General features: G+C 39.7%; 1 protein-coding gene across 1 annotated transcript; it reads right to left on the bottom strand.

Moving 5' to 3' along the window:
* Positions 1 to 829: 829 nt before the first annotated feature.
* LOC149439211 (immunoglobulin kappa light chain-like) lies at positions 830 to 15,793 on the bottom strand. Its single transcript, XM_089659270.1, has 3 exons — positions 15,760 to 15,793; positions 6,993 to 7,328; positions 830 to 1,254 (listed from the first exon to the last, which is right to left on the bottom strand). The coding sequence occupies exons 1-3, from the start codon at positions 15,791 to 15,793 to the stop codon at positions 830 to 832; spliced, it is 795 nt and encodes a 264-aa protein (XP_089515396.1).
* Between the last annotated feature and the right edge of the window lie 2,751 nt (positions 15,794 to 18,544).

An 18,544-nucleotide genomic window follows, 5' to 3' on the forward strand; every position in this document is an offset into this window, starting at 1 on the left:
TTGTTTTCCTCTTATCCAGTGTGTTTTCCTTTATCAAAAGTAATTTCAGAGCTCCTAAAGCCTAAGGTCACTTTAATAGAAGTGGAGTGTCTATAGGGGACAGTTCGGAGAAGGCAGTGAGAAGTGCAGCAAATTCATTTTTAAATGTTGTTAGTATCTAGAGTTGGGCTTAGTGAGTACCTCACAGGTTTGCTTTAGTGATACAAGAACACAAGTAGGAAACACAACTAAAATTATGCTATCATCGCAATATTATTGTATTCTAGCATTCCTATTTGATTTACATTTTCAAATCCAGACTCCTTTAAAAAACAACAATACATAAAAAACATTCTGAAAGCAAACCCCACCAGGTGTTACTGTCTGGGCACGAATCTGAGCCTGTGAACTCTATTACATCCGGAAATGTCTCATCTTGCTGAGCCACCTGGAATACTAGACAGCTGCCTAGACAATTCCTTGAATGAACCTGCCTTGAACCTTGTTTGTCTTCAACTTTGAACTCCTTGCTCTTCCCATTAACTTCCTATTTAAGCCATGCCTTTGCTCTTCCTCTTTGCCAAATTACTGTGCTCCCTCCAGTCAATATCTTGTTCTCATCTCTCCTGCTGCTGTCCGTATTTTTGCTGTAGCTAGCTACAAACCCTTGGCTTGTTCCTCGATTACTCTTCTGCTTGGTCCCAACCTGCAACAACTGGTTACTGACGTTTGGCTTGTTTGATTACACCTCTGCTTATTCCTATCTGCTTATCTGCTACTGAACCTTGGCTTGTTCACTTCCTGGTGGAGGCTCATGACCTGGTACTAGCATCAAAATCCATCTCCATCATCAGGAGCTCTGGTGAACACTAGTTAGTACTTTGCTCCTGTATTTATCCAGCTGGTTGGTGGGTGCCTCGCTACTGCTATAGCCACTGGTCTGCGAGCCTGACTCCAGATTGTGACAGGTACCTTTTCCTTCTATTGCCCAGTGTATTCGTACAGGAGATGAACTGAGCCAGACTTCACAGGTCACATGATCTTCATAGTCCCAGGTGTCTTTTGGAAGTGAGAGAAAGTTCTGAAAACTCCAGGTGCCTCCAGGTTCTTCCCTAGAAATCATTCTACCTTTGTGTTGTATTCCAGAGATGTTCCAGGTCACCTGAATGGTATGAAGTGAAGTACTGACTATACAAGCCAACTGGATGGTTGAGCTTGGAGAACGATGTTGCAGAGAAGCTGAGAGATAGATGGAACTCTTAGGTGTGGGACTGTCTGTGAATTATAAATTAAAAAAAATAACTTATTTAATCCTCATGAAACACATACTGGTTTTTTATTTGAATAGACATACCTGATTATTAATATTTCTGTACTTATCTGACACTCACATTGATGGGTAAAGTCTACCCAGGATCTGGCCTGTTGTCTGTTAAAGCTAGATATTAAACTTTACATCTAGGTGTTACTGCAGTCACAAAGATCCCTTTCCAATGCCACACTGCATTAGCAAGAGTCACTGTGCCAGCTGTGTTATGATGACTGAAAAGACATATATTTTGTGCTGTCATGTCTGAGGTGCTATATTGGCATATAGAGTAAACAGTACGACAAGGTGCCATGACATTACCTCTCTGTACCCGCTGCCTACAGTTCTCTTCATCTCTCTTGACCTCCTTTCTGGTACCTTTTTCTTCCTTTGTATCTTTTTCCTGCACTTCCACTCTACACTCCTCCTTACTCTTCTCTCCATCTCCCTGCACCTGCACTTCTCTGAGTCCTCTTTCCTACACCTCATACCCCTGTGTGTCCCTACCTGGTACTTCACTCCACCCCTCTGCACCTTCATGTCCATGGCCAGATCTGGGGTGGTGCTGGGGAGGAGGAATTTGGGGTGATTTTCCCTCGGGAGGGGATTGGAAGAGAGAGAATTTGTGTGTGTGGGGTGGGGGGGAATTTTTGCTAGGAGGGGGTGAGGGAATTTGGGCTAAGAGGGGGGACTGGATGGGTGGGAATTGGTGCTAGGAGGGGGGATTAGGGGGATTTGTGCTAAGAGGGGGCACTTGAGTAGGGAAGGGGTTGTGCTAGGAGCAGGAATTTGAGGGAATTTGTCCTAGAGAGGTGATTAGAAGAAAGGAATTTGTGTGTGTGAATTTGTGCCAGAAGGTGGGATTTGTGCAGGGAGGAGGGATTAGTGGCCTTTGTACTCTGCCCTGTGCACTGCCCTACTGACTCCAATACAATGCTCAGCTGACCTTGCATCATCTGCCTCCTAGACATTTTTTTACTGCACCCCCAAATCAGGCAGGCTAGATCTGGCCCTGTTCTCTCTGTCTATGCCTTCCCTACAACTAGGGGCTGAATGGCAACTTGCTGCTTCTCTGCTTCCTCCCAAAACACATCCCAGGCTGAAGCTCCACTCGAGCTACTCTGCTCAGATTAGGCTGGTCAGCACTTGCTGCACAGACTCCAGGTTCCCAAACTGGCTGGGAAAGGGAAGCCAGGGGCTGGTCAGGGGAAGAGAGCCTCTGGTGGGGCACAGAGACGGCCTCTGCTCAGACACGGCACACACCATCTATGCTGGAGGGTGGAGGCCTGCGCTCTGCCTTCATCGTCATCCCACGCTCGGTAGGACACCGGTGGGGACTTTTTAGGACCCATGTACACGGAGCACTTCTAAATGATGGAAACTGACTGCTGGAAAACGTTGATTAAAAAAACGCCTGTTTAAATGCGTTTGTATAACGCGTTTATGCTCGTTTATGTGTGTTTGCTTTTAGAAGCATTTTTTTAAAGATAAGTACAGGAGAGCCTCCCAAATGCCCAGAATGCACTGAAAAGTGGTAAATTATTAACTATTTCAGACTGTTTCAGAGAAATACAGAAAGTAGGAGAGGAGGCATTAGCTAGGTGTGAGTTGCTCATTAACATTTCTTTTGTTTCCAAGAGTGGGACAGGTGTCTGGTGGAGGGAGTCATTAAGGCTTCCTGGCAGGGGGTCTTCATTAGGAATTTGAGGTGTGAATGATCATTAACTATATCTTTTGTTTCCAAGGGTGGGAGAGGTCTAAGGTGTGAATGTGTGACAAGCTTGGTAAGAACATCCTGTGTGCAGTGTTTTTTCCATCTGAGCACCTTGAAAATGCTTTGTATGCATGTTTCATGATGAAAAATGTACAGAATCGGGAACTGGAAGAGTTGAAAAAAAAAATTCAAACGCAAACACTTATAAACGCGATCTGCCTTGTTTACAAGCGTTTACAAGCATTTTGCATTTGAAACGCTGATAAAATTGACTGCTGCACATAAGTTTGGTGCATTCCAAAAAAAACTGTAAACTCAAATGCCTGTAAACGACTGTAAACGAAGATGTGTACATGGACACATAGGAAAACATTAGGGTGAGTTCAGGGGCTGCTGAAAAAAAACACTGAACAGCTCCTGAACTTGAGTTTATCAGCTACAGTGTACATGAACCCTTACTCCTCTTCACCAGGAACCTTTTCAGGCATGTCTATGGCTGAAGCAGTGCATCCTTTTTATGGGGCATCAGAGCAGTCTGTGGGCCCAGTCCACCCCTGCTTACAACCCATCACCCTTTGTGCCCACCTCTTCAATTAATTCCCTCCATCTCTCTGCACCCCCTTCCTGCTCTTCTCTCAACCTCTGCCCCCCCCCCCACTCTTCTATCCACTTCTTTGTGACCTCTTCTGGCACCTTTCTACATCCTATTAATAATATAAATCACTCACAATTTAATAATAATAAAATATATATAGAATTAATAGTTCAACATTCCCAAACCCCTATCACCACTCCAAAGCTACCTGCATGCTCATTTGTTTCCTGTGATTCAACTGGTTGCCAAAGCTTCAGAAGCCTACTGCACTTCACTCTGCTATATGAAACAATAAATAAGCCACACAACAGCTGTCTCTGTTCCAAGAAAGCCGCACTATTAATGAGTTTTACGCATGTTGGGCTTAATCATAGGGATACTGGCTATCAAGGGAGAAAAAGCTGAAGTAGTATAAGTATGCTTAATTAGAACTTGGTTAAGCATCCTGACACTACTTAGGCTTTTTCCCTCTGGTGGCCAGTATCCCTATGATTTGCCCATGATGGATAAAACGCCTTACAGCGTGGCTTCTGGCAGGAATTATGGTGTGCTAGGAGTGACAACTGGTGTGCAACTTGTTTGTTGTTTTACATTATAAAGAATTGATACTATGGAAAATTAATGATCAGAAAGTTTATTCAGAATAACAAATATGATTTTTTTCAATGGAATCCCCCAAAAACTGGAGGATAAACTCTTTGTAATAAATAGATTTTATTGATCTTAGGTGTCACATATAATAGATCAGTAGTTCAATTCTTTCTTACAGCCATAAATTATCCTCAGAGACTAAACTAACATAGAAGATCACTGAATCCACTAACGAATGGTCTCATCCTTCTGCAACCTCCCACTCTGTACTCACATGCCTCCATTCCTGCCCATTCCTTTAGTCCTTTTCTGCCCTCTCGTTTCCTCCTTACCTTCGAAGCTCCCTGACAGAATTACTTATTTATTGAATTAAAGCATTTGGCTTGGGAAGAGGAATTTGATGCTCTCACTGCCTGTGTCTTTACGAAGATTTGGCAGGACAAGAGCAACCATTGTGGATGGGTCCGGCAACAGCTTTGTGCCCTCCCAATGGGAATGCATCTTGTGTACTGGGGAAGGGGGTTCATCTCCCGAAACGCGTCAGTTTATCCCCAATTGGGGCACAGCATTGCATTGACTACCATTGCGGACTATTCATACTGCTTTTATTATCCTTTGGTTTGTGAGTATATATCTATTTGATTATACAATAAATACGTGGTACACCACGGTAATGCACGATGAGAGTGCGCCCTTTTTTCGTTTTTTGTGCTGGGGAAGTAATATTAGGTTCAGGAGAGTTTGGTTGCCACTAGACTTTTCTATAAACATCACCCTACTTTTCTGGTAATTTCCAGGGTACAAAAAACATCAGGACAGTTGCTACATACCACACAAGTGTACTTCGAAAAAGAGTGGAAAGAAATAAATAGGAAATTAATGATATTGTTAAAAATAAAAACACAATTTCCAGTAGTTTGAGAGGTGAAGATGTTCTCTGTCTGTTGTCACCTGCCTGACTCGGATCAACTTCTGCCAGTTGCAAAGAATCTTCCCACCATTGGCTTTGATTAGAGATGTATGCGACGTAAAATTTTGTTTTGTTTCTGATTCTTTCCTAAAGCAAAGTTCTACCCAAAAGTGGAAGCTCCATTTTGGCACCTTTTGGGGGGGGAGGAGGGGGGAACAGGTACCTGGTTTTGCCAGGTACCCGCTCTCACTTCTAGCTCAGTTCACCACGGTGAATAGTGCTGGAAGTTCGGAACCCCCACAGCCCCCTGGGACATTTCCAAGGTCCCAGAGGACTGCAGCCCATTCCCAAATGCCGCACACTTTGCGCATGCACAGTAGGAAACCGGCGATGAAACCGCAAGGCTTCACTGCCAGTTTCCCTTAGTCAAGATGGCAGTGCCAGCACCCTGCAGCCGATTGAAGAATCGGCTCGGGGTGAGGACACTGCTGGATGCCTGGACAGGTAAGTGTCCTACTAATAAAAGTCAGCAGCCATAGTATTCGTAGTTGCTGACTTTTAATTTTCTGGGGGGGTGGGGGTGGCGGGGGTTTGAACTCCGCTTTGAGTTAATCTTTTTGTTTCATCATATTCCTTATAATAAAATGATTAGTTTTCAGATTTCATTTTATATATTCAGATTTGGTTTGTATATTCGTTTTTCTGAATCGATTCATATTTTGGAACTTCTTTCAGAAGATTGGCTATATTCATTTTAACCTGTTAATTTGTTATTTTGGAAGTTTACTTTTTCACTCTGTTTGTGTTAGATGGAGGTGGATTCATCATAATCTCCGAATCATAACATAACAAATGGAACAAATTAATTTTGGAATCATTCGTTATATTATGATTGGAGATTCTGATGGATTCATCTCCATCCAACCCAAAACAAATAACTAGGACTGATCATCTTATTTCACTTTGATACCTTACTGTGTTTATTGCAATAGGTTTCCATTTCATATGTGGCGATTTTTTTATAATAATGAAAACTGTTAATGCAAATTAAAAATGAAATGGATCCGAATCAATCATTTATTATATTATGTTGGATAGTTCAATACAAATGAATTCATTGTTTTGTTATAATTTTGGATTAGCTGAAATTCATTACTATTGTGATTCAGAGATTTGGATACATTCAAATCTCAGAGCAATAAAATTTTTGCCTGAATTTTGATTCATAACGAAACATATTGCATATGTCCAGCCTTGATTTCAGGGACTACAAGGTGTGGACTGACCCACCGTTACATAATTTGCAATATTGTATCAGACTATTGCTTTTCCTTTCATTGTCCAGTCACACACTGGGGGGTGGAGACAAGACCTGTAAATGAAAGTGAAACTGCAGCAAAGAAAAAAATGTCTTCTACCCTGCCTGAGAAGACTGTTTTGTGGCAGAGCTGTGTAATTCTCAAGGCTGGCTGGACATAATAACAAATCCTTTGCCATGTAATATAGCTCCCACAGAATGTACTGAATTTCATCTGTGTATTTACATATGTGCCTGGAGTTAGGCTTTCGTTTTATGTACAGATTCTTACATTGCCCAATAATTACTAAACTGGCAACTTATTCTGCACCGCAGGTCCAGAGTACCCGATTCTAGCAGAATTCTCCCCTAATTCAGAACCCTGACTTTTTGGACTTCCATGGACCAAACATCAAATGTATATAATTGAAAATTTAAAAATAAATAAAAAAGCTTCATGAATATTTTATTTATTTTTGTTAGCTTTGATTTTGAATAAAAACATTTTGGTCTGTATAAGTCCAAAAAGTCAGGGTTTTGGATGTGGGAAGAACATTTTCATTTAAAATTTTCATTGTCCTGAAAGTAGTATCTTACCTCTTACAATTAGTGATGTCCCATTGCCAAAATGTATAACAAAAGCATAATGGAATGTACAGTAATAAACTCCGGAATCATTGTTTTGCACATTGTAAATCTCCAGGATTGCCTTAGTGTCTGTATTTTTACATCCGTACTTATGTACATCCTTATCCTTGAGACAAGTCTTCACACATACTGGACCTTCTGCAGATTCGTAGCTCTTCTTGTACCAGGAAATCAATTCTCCGTCTCCTATACTATCACTGGATACACAGCTGATCACTGCCGTGGTCCCAACATCAACCGGCACGAAGTTCTGGGGCTGATACAGAACTATCTGGGCGACTATCACTAGGAAAAAAAGTATGGGATATATTAAGTATTTTTCAATTCCATGATAAATATTGATCTACATGACTACTTAGATTCTTCCTACCTTGCTTGAGTTTTTATAGGGCAATATTTTTCAGTTGGGCAGCATGACAATTTTTTTTTTGTCACTGTACATGTATTTGTGGCTGTGTGACAGACTCAACCGGGACAAGGGCTTTTGAAGGGAACTGCAGGTTAGTCTATTTATGAAATATATTGAATACGGCCAAAATTGTACTATTTCAATTATGTCAATATATTTGGGAAGAATATTTTAAAAATATATTTAAAATATATTTTTCTTCCACGTAGGCCTTAGCTAATGATCTATTGATCGCTGATGCAATGTTGTTCAGGCTCCTGTAGACCAAAATGATAAATGCACTTCTTTTTTACCTGCAAAAAAATGTGCATTTATTATTTTTGTCTAAAAGGTGAACTTATCCTTTAACCTCCCTAGCGGTCTGATTATGTCCATATTTCTGTGCTGAAAGCAGTACATTTTTTTGCATGGAAATATGTTTTTTTTTATTGTAGGCCTGTAATTTTTAGGAATAACTCACTGAAATCTGTCCGAACAAGAGTCTAGTAAACATCCCGGGTATGAAAAAACTTGAAACACAAAATCATAAATTATAATTTAATAAATAATCATAAAAAATAATAATATAATAATAAATTTAATTCAATAAAATAATCAAACCAAAAACACTGAAATTTGAAATATAGCGCCAGGTTCGCACATCACTGAGCAAAGTCGCAAAATCGTTTTCAGTGTCTGATGATGAATTTCCCCCACGAATCATTATCACTCAATTCTGCAAGTGGTTCTGATTTACTATCGCTGTTCTCTAGCTGATCTAAAACTGCTTTTGACCTAAAGGGACGCTTTTTGGACACCATGGACGTTTCTCAGTTTCCAGGCAGAAAGAACAGTCAAAATGCAGGCAGGGCACAGGACAAAGCACTCGGGACAAAATGTATGTGAAATGGTTTGATACAGCAATGTTTTACTATGTAATATTCAATTATTAGAAAATGACAGTTTTTAACATTTTTAAATTTGCCGCCGGTTCCGGCGCCCGTACGTCGTGACGCTCGCAGGGACCGGAACACGGAAGACGGGTGCCGGCATCGGCCGGAGGAGATGGCCGGGGACGCTGCAGGGGACGCATCGCAGGAGCGAAGGACAAGGTAAGCACTGCAGGGACTCCATGAGCAATGCTGCATGGTAAGCCCGAGTGTAGCTCAGGGTTACCGCTCTTGGTACTGAAACTTTACCCCGAGCTACACTCGGGAATACCGCCAGGGAGGTTAAGAAGGATTGGGCCAGAAAGTAAGTTTTCAGTATTACTTTGTTTCTTTTCTATGGGGTTCAGAATCACATCAGCTGTAAATGGATGTGCTGCCTGGTCTGAACATCCTATAAAGTCTATTGCTATTGGTTTTAGTTGTCTGTTCATTATGCTAATATGTGTTACTTCTTTATCTTTCAGAATCTTGGAGGATGCCAACTGGAACTATATTCAGGCAAGACGGGATTTTGCATATATGAAGGTAAGAGTATTGAAATAGAATTAGATTTGATGTTTGATTTCAACACAATACTCGATCACCCAGTAAGGATTTGTTTAACCACTTACCCTCCAGAGGATTTTACCCCCCTCCTTACCAGGCCATTGTTTGCTGTTCGGCACTGAACTATTTCAACTGGTAATTGTGCGGTCAAGCAATGCTGTACCCCAAAAAAATGTATGTCCTTTTTTCACACAAATAGAGCTTTCTTTTGGTGCTATTTGATCACCTCTGCGGTTTTTATTTTTTGCATATAAACAATAAAAGACCGAAAATTTAGAAAAAAAATTTTTTTTACTTTTGGTTATAAAAAAATATCCAATATACTCAAAGTTAGTCATAAATGTAGGCTAAAATGTATTCTGCGACATGTCTTTGGTAAAAAAAATCTCAATACATGTATATTTATTGATTTGTGTGAAAGTTGTAGCGTCTACAAACTATGGTATATATATTGGAATTTACATAGCTTTTACTTTCTGACTGCCTATCACATTTCTTGAGGTGCTAAAATGCCAGGTCAGTACGACCCTCCCCCCAATTACCCCTCTTAGGAAAGTAGACACCCCAAGGATTTTGCAGAGAGGCATGTTGAGTCCATGGAACATTTTATTTTTTGCCACAAATTTTTTGAATGTGACAATTTTTTATTTTTTTTTAAATTTTTTTACACAACGTTGTTAGTTAAATGATATATTGGTCATGCATGCCTCTTAGCAAATATCTTGGAGTGTCTACTTTCCAAAAAGGGGTCATTTGGAGGGGTTGCTTCTACTATCCTGTTATTTGAGAGCCAACATTAGAAGCTTATGCCACACATCACCCACTCTTGAAGACCAAGCTTTTTCTGACACTTTTAGTTCACATGAAAAAACTGTTTTTTTGCTAGATAATTACTTTGAACCCCTAAACATTATATATTTTTTAAAGCAGAGACCCTAGAGAATAAGCGATGGTTGTTGAAATTTTTTACATCACACAGTATTTGCGCAATTTTTCAAACGCAATTCGTTTGGGGAAAATACACTTTTAAGAATTTTAATGCACGAAAACTATATATTGCCCAATTTTTTGATAAGGTATAAAAGATGATGTTACACTGAGTAAATAGATACCAAACATGACATGCTTTAAAATTGAGCATGCCCGTGCAATGGCAACAAAGTACGCACATTTTTATTATCGATAGGCAATGTTTTAAAAGCCTTTACAGGTCACCAATTTATATTTACACAGGAGGTCTAGTGCTAGAATTACTGCCCTTGATATGACGTTCACGGCGATACCTCACATGCATGGTTAACCGCTGTTTACAAACCAGCACGGGGTCAATGCAGGGGGGGAAAAGCTGCTTTTTTTTTTTTTTAGTTATTTAAATTTTTTTAATTATTTTTACACTGTCCTTTAATTTTTTTTTTATCACTGTTAATGCAAATATCCCCTATAACTTCATTGGTCGTTGTCATAGATTCTTTCTTAAGAAATCTAGAGTCTAACAGACTCTAGATATCTCCTGTGCCCTTGCATTATCTAATCTCACCAAGATCGATGTGATCAGAGGCTTTCCCAATTTACAAATGGCACTGTTTATATATCCTGCGAAACTGAAGTGATGAAATGCTCGTAGCTTCATATTTCTTAGACTATAGAGATGATTGGAGCCATTCTGATCTCTGACCATCTCTTTGGTCAGCCAGCGGAACTGATGGCTGCATTTTCGGTTTCCCCTGTGGGACAGGAGAGCCCAAGAAAACTGTGGAAGGCAGCAGGAGGGGGGGGGGGGGGATGTCCTTTCCCGCTGCTCATAAATACAATTCCGCAGCTAATTGGTCACTAGGATTTCTTTTACATGAAAGCCAACCGCCAGCTGAAAAAAAAATATACCAGGATGATGCCTGTAGCTACAGGCATCATCCTGGCATAACCACTCAAAGTCCAGCGCCGTACCACTACATTGCTGGTCCACATTGGGCATGTATGTAACAGCAGAGAACATGGGCGTATGATGAATTGACTCTGTGGATCAATGACTGCAATTCATTCTTTTTTGTAATGTCCATGTTTAGGGTTAGGTCCAAAAGAGTTTTAAATTCAGAAACCATGATAGGTTTCCATGCAAATTGTCTGGAAAGAGCTGAATTTGGGTGGGCAGCCATGTATTGTTGTTTATAAATTGCTTTTGCCCACAATCAATTGATACAAATCTTCTGTGAAAAACAGCGAAGGGGCCAGGGGCAGATTGACAACTCATGGGGCCCCCGGGAAATAGGGAAACATGGGGCCCCTGTGTCCTTGCCCACATTCAAAAAAGCCTATGAAAAAGGTACAAGGGGCATCTCATGGGGCCCCCTACTGACCCCGGGCCCTTGGGCAGTGCCCAAGTTTCCAAATGGTCAGTCCGCCCCTGGGAGGGGCTAAACGCTAGTGCTGGCAGCAAACGGAGCTGATCCTGCTAACTCTGCGTTTTTGGAGACACTATACAAAGGAGGTACCAGTATAGTTCTGTATGTGATCAATATCTTGACCTGTACAAACACTATACTAGTAATGGCGGTGATCAGCGACCTATAGCGTGAGTGCGATAGTGTGCGGGCAATATAACGCTAGCTGACCCTGGCTGGGAGGGGCGCTAACTGACCCTGACGTTATCTGATGTCGCTAGTGGCAGGAATACAGTGATCAGTGACAAATTCTATATACTGACACTGCAATAATGGCACTGGTTGGGTGATGGGGTGATCAAAGAGTTAATAGGGGCGATCAAAGGGTTAAATGTGCTAATCTAACGTGTGCATGTAAAAGGGGGGAGTAGAGAGAGGTGGTCAGTAGGAAAGGGGGAAGAGGAAGAGAATAATCTGGAGGTGAGAGTAGACCAGCTATGTCCAAAATGAAAGGGGGGAGGGGAATTACCGAAGAAGTCAGTAACAGCTCACAGTGCCTACTGCGTGGGGAATGAGGGTGGTGTAGATCCAGATGGGGAGTTGTCGTCACTAGGGAGACCTCTAAGGCTTTAGGATGGGCAGGTGAGAGTATCCACTTGCTCATGTGGGTTAAGGCTGGCGTGGGACAGAAAGGTGGAGTGTGCAGTAAAGGAGAAAGGAGGATGGAATTAGGCAAATAAGTATTAGGAGCAGGAGACATAAGAGAGTTCTCACAGCGGTCCCCTCTTAGGGAGGGGAATGTGTTGTAAGGTTGAGGATTGTGTCACCCGGGGTTAGTGTAGGCAGGGGTGTAGGGACAGCCGAGTAATCACAACACTTAGCCTGGTATCAACCTGCTAAGTGGGGGACAATGGTTGTGAGAGTAGAGGCATAGGACACGGAGTTATGCATAGTGTTCCTTGGGTGAGAAATGAGTGAGGTGTTCGGGGTTTGCAGTTTTTGTGTAAAGTTTGCTAGAAAGGGTGTATAGCACTGTGCAGAGCATTCAATCACAATTTTTACTGCCTCCAATCTAGGTCACTGTCAATTTCACTTCCCATTCATTATGTAATCAGTTATTACCAGGAAATCTTATTCTTACAGTAAGTCATGTCAGTAGCGAACTGCGACTCTCTCTCTCTCTTTTCTGGTTTTGGGGACAGACTAAAACATTTAATGTGAAAATGGCTTAATGTAGCTTAACCTCCCTAGTGGTCTGATTATGCCAGTATTTCTGTGCTCAAACCGGTACTTTTTTTGTATGGAAATATGTCGTTTTTTTATTGTAGGCCTGTAATTTTTAAGAATAACTCACTAAAATCTGTCCGAACAAGAGTCTAGTAAACATCCCGGGTATGTTAAAATTTGAAACACGAAATCATAAATTATAATTTAATAATTTAATAAATAATCATAAAAATAGTAATATAATAATAATACATTTAATTCAACTGATGGCAACATATTCTGAAAATGTCAGATCATTTGGTAAATCACACCAAAAGTTATTCACATTAAGCTATATTTTACAATGCTAAAACATTTAATGTAAACAACTTGTAAAAAGAGCTTAAAGTCCCAAACATGTCCTAGAAGTGCAATGTTTCAAGCCAATTGATTGAGATTTAGGCACATTATAGTACATTAAGCTCTTTTTACATTAAGCTGCTTACATTAAATGTTTTAGCATTGTAAAATATAGCTTAATGTGAATAACATTTAGTGTGATTTACCAAATGATCTGACATTTTCAGAATATGTTGCTATAGATAGAGTCTTCTATTGTGTGAAGTTTGGGGGAAATTGGTTAACATCTAAGCTCTTTTTTTATGTTAAGCCACATTAAGCTCCCCAAAAAATAAGCTTAATGTCCCCCATTTTCTTTGTGAAATCTATGAAACTTCTAGGACATGTTTGGGATGTTGAGAACTTGGGCTGTGGAAAGTTTCAAGTCAATTGATTGAGAGTTAGGCAGTATATTATACCTTAAGCTACATTAAGCCATTTTCACATTAAATGTTTTAGTCTGTCCCCTGGTTTTGGGTCAATTTAATTTTAAATATTTCAATGTTAAAATATACTGTATGTATGCAGGTGTGTGTGATATATATATATATATATATATATATATATAAAATTAGCAGTACTGCCTCTTGCCATTTTGTCAGAACACTCTGGTGTCACTCAGGGTCTTCAACTATGCAGACTAAGGGGTTTTGTGATGACTGTTTTGAACAAATCAAGTTTTGCAGTTTTCTCCAGCATTGGTAAGTCCTGGTTGGGTTCTGGAGCCTGGAACCTTTGTAGAGACTTGGGAGGGGCGAAGCCCCCAACCCTGGGCTTTAGTTTTGCTTTCAGCCAGAACACTGATTGTGCAGCTTTGCCCAAGCCTAATATTAAGAAGTAAAATAGAGTTGAAGGCTCCAGCCAGGAGAGAGAGAATTGTGAGAGAACTGAAGGAGGAACAAAAAGGGGTATTGGCCTGAGGCCAGAGCAGCAGTGCTGCAAGTGGGAACCAGGAGGCTGAATACACATTTCTTTTGTGAAAGAAGATTGCTGAAAAACCCTTCTTGGTGAAATCTCTACAACTACCTTTTCAGGAGTAGCATGGAACTGCTTGCTGACAGCCAGTGTTGGCCAATGGAGACACTGCGTCTGTACGGACTCACCTGTACATCTGAGTTTAAAAGCTATGCTGGGTCGGGTGCATAGCTTTGAACTCACACTTTACATTCATGGCCATGCACCTCTTCCTGCACACCTTTCAAACTCTGATGTACAGGTGCATCTGTACTCCAAAAGACATGCTGGTAGGTTAATTGGATCCTGTCTAAATTGTCCCTAGTATGTGTATGTATGAATGTGAGTTAGGGACCTTAGATTGTACGCCCCTTGAGGGTTAGGGACTGATGTGAATGTACAATATATATATGCGTAAAGCGCTGCGTAAATTGATGGCGCTATATAAGTACCTGAAATAAATAAATAAAATCTGTACAGCTGCTGAATTTCTTTACACTAACATAGGCTGCCTTTACGCACATCCATATTGCTCCAGATGCATAAACAACCCTTGCATTCTCGTATGGACCTTTGCAAGCATGTGAAGGAGTGCTAATTTTGTGCAGGAGTGCTAACAATTATGTCATAATATAAAATATTGTGGCGGTCATTATTTTTGCTGCTACAACTTTTTTTTTTTTTTTATTGACCTGCTATACCACAGCTTTCTGTAGTTACGTGCTGTAGGGTGTATAAGAGGGTGTAAAGTTTACACTCAGACCCTAAGATCCAAGGTGCTGAAATGGACTGGTGATCTTTGGAAGACATAAGGGCTGATTTACTAAAACTGGAGAATGCAAAATCTGGTGCCACTCTGCATTGAAACTAATCGGCTTCCAGTTTTTTTGTCAGAGCTTAATTGAAAAAGCTGAAATTATTTGCTGGTTGGTTACCTTGCCCAGCTTCACCAAATTTTGCACTCTCCAGTTATAGTAAAGTACACCAGAGTGATTTGCTGGAAAATGACTGTTGAGAGTTATTCCTGGCACTGCTCTTTCCTGACAACTTCTGTCCATAGCACTGTTCCCTTGTAATGTACTGACCATGATACTGACCATGACAGCTCTGCGGCCCCATATGTCCTTAATTTAGACATACTTTGAGTTAAGATCAATGATAGTATGGAGGTTGCCAGGGGAGGCCTCATCAAAATTTTGCTAGAGGGTTCCATTATGTGTAGTTATGTCCCTGATAAAGACTAATGATAGATTGTAATAAGCTGTGCCTGATAGTGATGACATTTGGAGTGGGGATTAGTGGAGTATACATTACAAGTATTGTCAGTGTACCTATATTGACTTTACTAAAAGGCCTTTATGTGCGTATAAGTGTGTGTTTTAAATTTAGGCATCATGTTCTACTATAAGGGGAAAAAAATCTAAAAAAGGAGTTCAGAAGTACTACTCTATAATACATACATGCAATATATATAGTAAGATATTAATCTAGCCCGGGAATGGTCATTGTTTTGTAAGACAGAAACATGATAGAAAGAAGAAACCATTGGATTGTTCTGGGTACTCTTAGAAGGGAAATGCAAAAAATAATAATGTAAACTGAAATGTTACTTTTAACTTTTACCCCTTATGTTGAAAAAATAAGTATTCTAAACAATTATTTTTTATTTTTTTGTTTTTGATCCCCAATATTTTGTCATGTTTTAATGTAGTTAAATGTTTGCGGTACATAATGCATGATGATTAATATACTATAGAACTAGAGTAAATTTTAAACCTTTGTCAAAAAGCATGATAATTTTAATTTTATTTTACATTTTATTCATATCCAGTTTGGATTTAGTGTGCTGAGGTATGCATGTAATTAACAAAAAAAAATAAAAATAAGTTTCTTACCTTTAGAAAACAGGAGTAATTGAATAAGGTTCATGCTTGCTTGCCTCTAAAATCGCTTGTGGTTTACCATGATAAGTATTGCGATATTATATACTTCCCGTAAACTCTTCTTGTCAACCTCCTCCTCTTTCTGGAAGACATTGTTGAATACATATCCTGTAATATCTAGAAACTAAAACAAACTTTTTTTTTTTCCTTTTTTAAATTTAAATGCTAAACTATTGACCTTTTCAGCTTTCTGAACGTGTCTATTAGCTCCAAAGTCCCAAGAGGTTAAAGTGTATCTCAACCAAACAGCAAAAGTAATATTTCAGCTCATTTGTCCTTAATATGGTGGCTGCACTCTTTTTTAAAGCTTATTTTGCTTTTTCACCTGTTAATCCTGCAAATAACTCACTTCCTCTTCTTGGGTGGCTACGTCATTCCTCTGTATCAATGGAGCGAGCCATAGTTGTCACCCAAGGCTGCGCTTCTGATGTGAACTCCAAACATGTTTGTATTTTTTCATGTCCAATACATTGGAGGTAGGGCAATTTTAGATCTTATAGAAGATACAGTGCCTTGAAAAAGTAAATTGAAATTTTCCACATTTTGTCATGTTACAACCAAAAAACGTAAATGTATTTTATTGGAATTTTATGTGATAGACCAACACAAAGTGGCACATAATGGTGAAGTGGTAGGAAAATGATAAATTGTTTAAATTTTTTTTTTACAAATATGTGAAACGTGTGGTGTGCATTTGTATTCAGTCCTCTTTACTCTGATACCCCTAACTAAAATATAGTGTAACCAATTGCCTTCAGAAGTCATCTAATTAGTAAATAAAGTCCACCTGTGTATAATTTAATCTCAGTATAAATACAGCTGTTCTTTGAAGCCCACAGAAGATTGTTAGAGAACATTAGTGAACAAACATTACCATGAAGGCCAAGGAACGCACCAGACAGGTCAAGGATAAAGTTGTGGAGAATTTCAAAGCAGGATTATATTATGAAAAAAAAATCCAAGCTTTCAACATCTCACGGAGCACTGTTCAATCCATCATCCAAAAAAGGAAAGAGTATGGCACAACTGCAAACTTACCAAGACATGGCCTTCACCTTAACTGACAGGCTGCAAGGAGGGCATTAACCAGAGAAGCAGCCAAGAGGCCCATGGTAACTCTGGAGGAGCTGCAGAGATCCATGGCTCAGATGGGAGAATCTGTCCACAGGACAACTATTAGTCGTGCACTCCACAAATCTGGCCTTTATTGAAGAGTGGCAAGAAGAAAGCCATTGTTGAAAGAAAGCCATAAGAAGTCCCATTTGCAGTATGCAAGAAGCCATGTGTGGGACACAGCAAACACATGGAAGAAGGTGCTCTGGTCAGATGAGACCAAAATTTTACTTTTTGGCCTAAAAGCAAAATGCTATGTGTGGCGGAAAACTAACATTGCACATCACCCTGAACACATCAGCGGGGACAGGGAAGCTGGTCAGAGTTGATGAGAAGATGCATGGAGCCAAATACAGGGCATTTTTAGAAGAAAACCTGTTAGAGTCTGCAAAAGACTTGAGACCGGGACAGAGGTTTACCTTCCAGCAGGACAACGACCCGAAACATACAGCCAGAGCTACAATGAAATGGTTTAGATCAAAGCATATTCATGTGTTAGAATAGCCCAGTCAAAGTCCAGACCTAAATCCAATTGAGAATCTGTGGCAAGACTTGAAACTTGCTGTTCACAGACGCTCTCCATCCAATCTGACAGAGCTTGAGCCATTTTGCAAAAAATTAGCAAAAATTTAACTATCTAGATGTGCAAAGCTAGTAGGGACATACCCAAAAAGATTTGCAGCTGGAATTGCAGCGAAAGGTGGTTCTACAAAGTATTGATTCAGGGGGTTGAGTACAAATGCACACCACACTTTTCAGATATTTATTTGTAAAAAATGTTGAAAACCATTTATCATTTTCCTTCCACTTCATAATTATGTACCACTTTGTGTTGGTCTATCACATAAAATCACAATAAAATACATTTACATTTTTTGGTTGTAACATAATAAAATGAGGAAACTGTCAAGGGGTATGTTATAATATATAAAAAATCCTCCTGTGCTTATATGGAGTATATTAAATAGTATATATTATAAAGCAGCTCACACTCAAAACTGAACCTTAAACAGTGAAATAACTAATAAATAATATAGTGCAGCGCTAGATAATATTCAAAAAATCAATAAATAATAAATATAATTAAAGTGCAACACTGTGCGCAATTATGTGAGGCCAAACCTATGTGATCTCAGGTTCTGCTGAATTAACAGAACAATAAATAAATACAAAAACCCCTAAACAAATTCATAAATAAACCACACATTAAAGTGATAAGTGCAAAGATGTGGCCAAATAATGTGTATATATATCACATATACACATATACTAAACTCTGCAATAAATATAATATTAATCTAACAACCCCTAACACAAAATATGTGCCACACTTAAAGTGATAAGTGCAAAATAGTGACCAAACTGATCCAAATTACATAATGAGTATATATAACAGAATGATAAAAGTTCATAAATCCTCTATTAAAGTGCTCAAACAACAAAGTTCATGCAAGGTGATAAAAGTGTTGATTGCTGTGTTGGTGTCAGCACACTTATCCTCCGTGGCTAAAATGCCCCCTCACCTCCACTCTGCAACCCTAATGGGCCACTAAGCCTCCAGGATCAATCCTAGATCCTTCTCCAGCAGTATCTGGTATCCTCTTATTTCTTCCTGTGGTTCACC

This window comes from Staurois parvus, unplaced genomic scaffold (genome assembly GCF_062004578.1).
Source record: "Staurois parvus isolate SC_StPar_1 unplaced genomic scaffold, SC_StPar_1.0 ptg001146l, whole genome shotgun sequence".
Taxonomy (NCBI): domain Eukaryota; kingdom Metazoa; phylum Chordata; class Amphibia; order Anura; family Ranidae; genus Staurois; species Staurois parvus.

What these genes read in the sequence shown, in the direction of transcription:
- LOC149439211 (XM_089659270.1), bottom strand. Translation starts at nt 15,793, where the DNA reads ATGAACCTTATTCAATTACTCCTGTTTTCTAAAG. An exon ending in ATTACTCCTGTTTTCTAAAG is followed by an intron (nt 7,329 to 15,759) that starts GTAAGAAACTTA and finishes TTTTTTTCCTAG; the next exon opens with TGATAGTCGCCCAGATAGTT. An exon ending in GACATCACTAATTGTAAGAG is followed by an intron (nt 1,255 to 6,992) that starts GTAAGATACTAC and finishes TATAATTCACAG; the next exon opens with ACAGTCCCACACCTAAGAGT.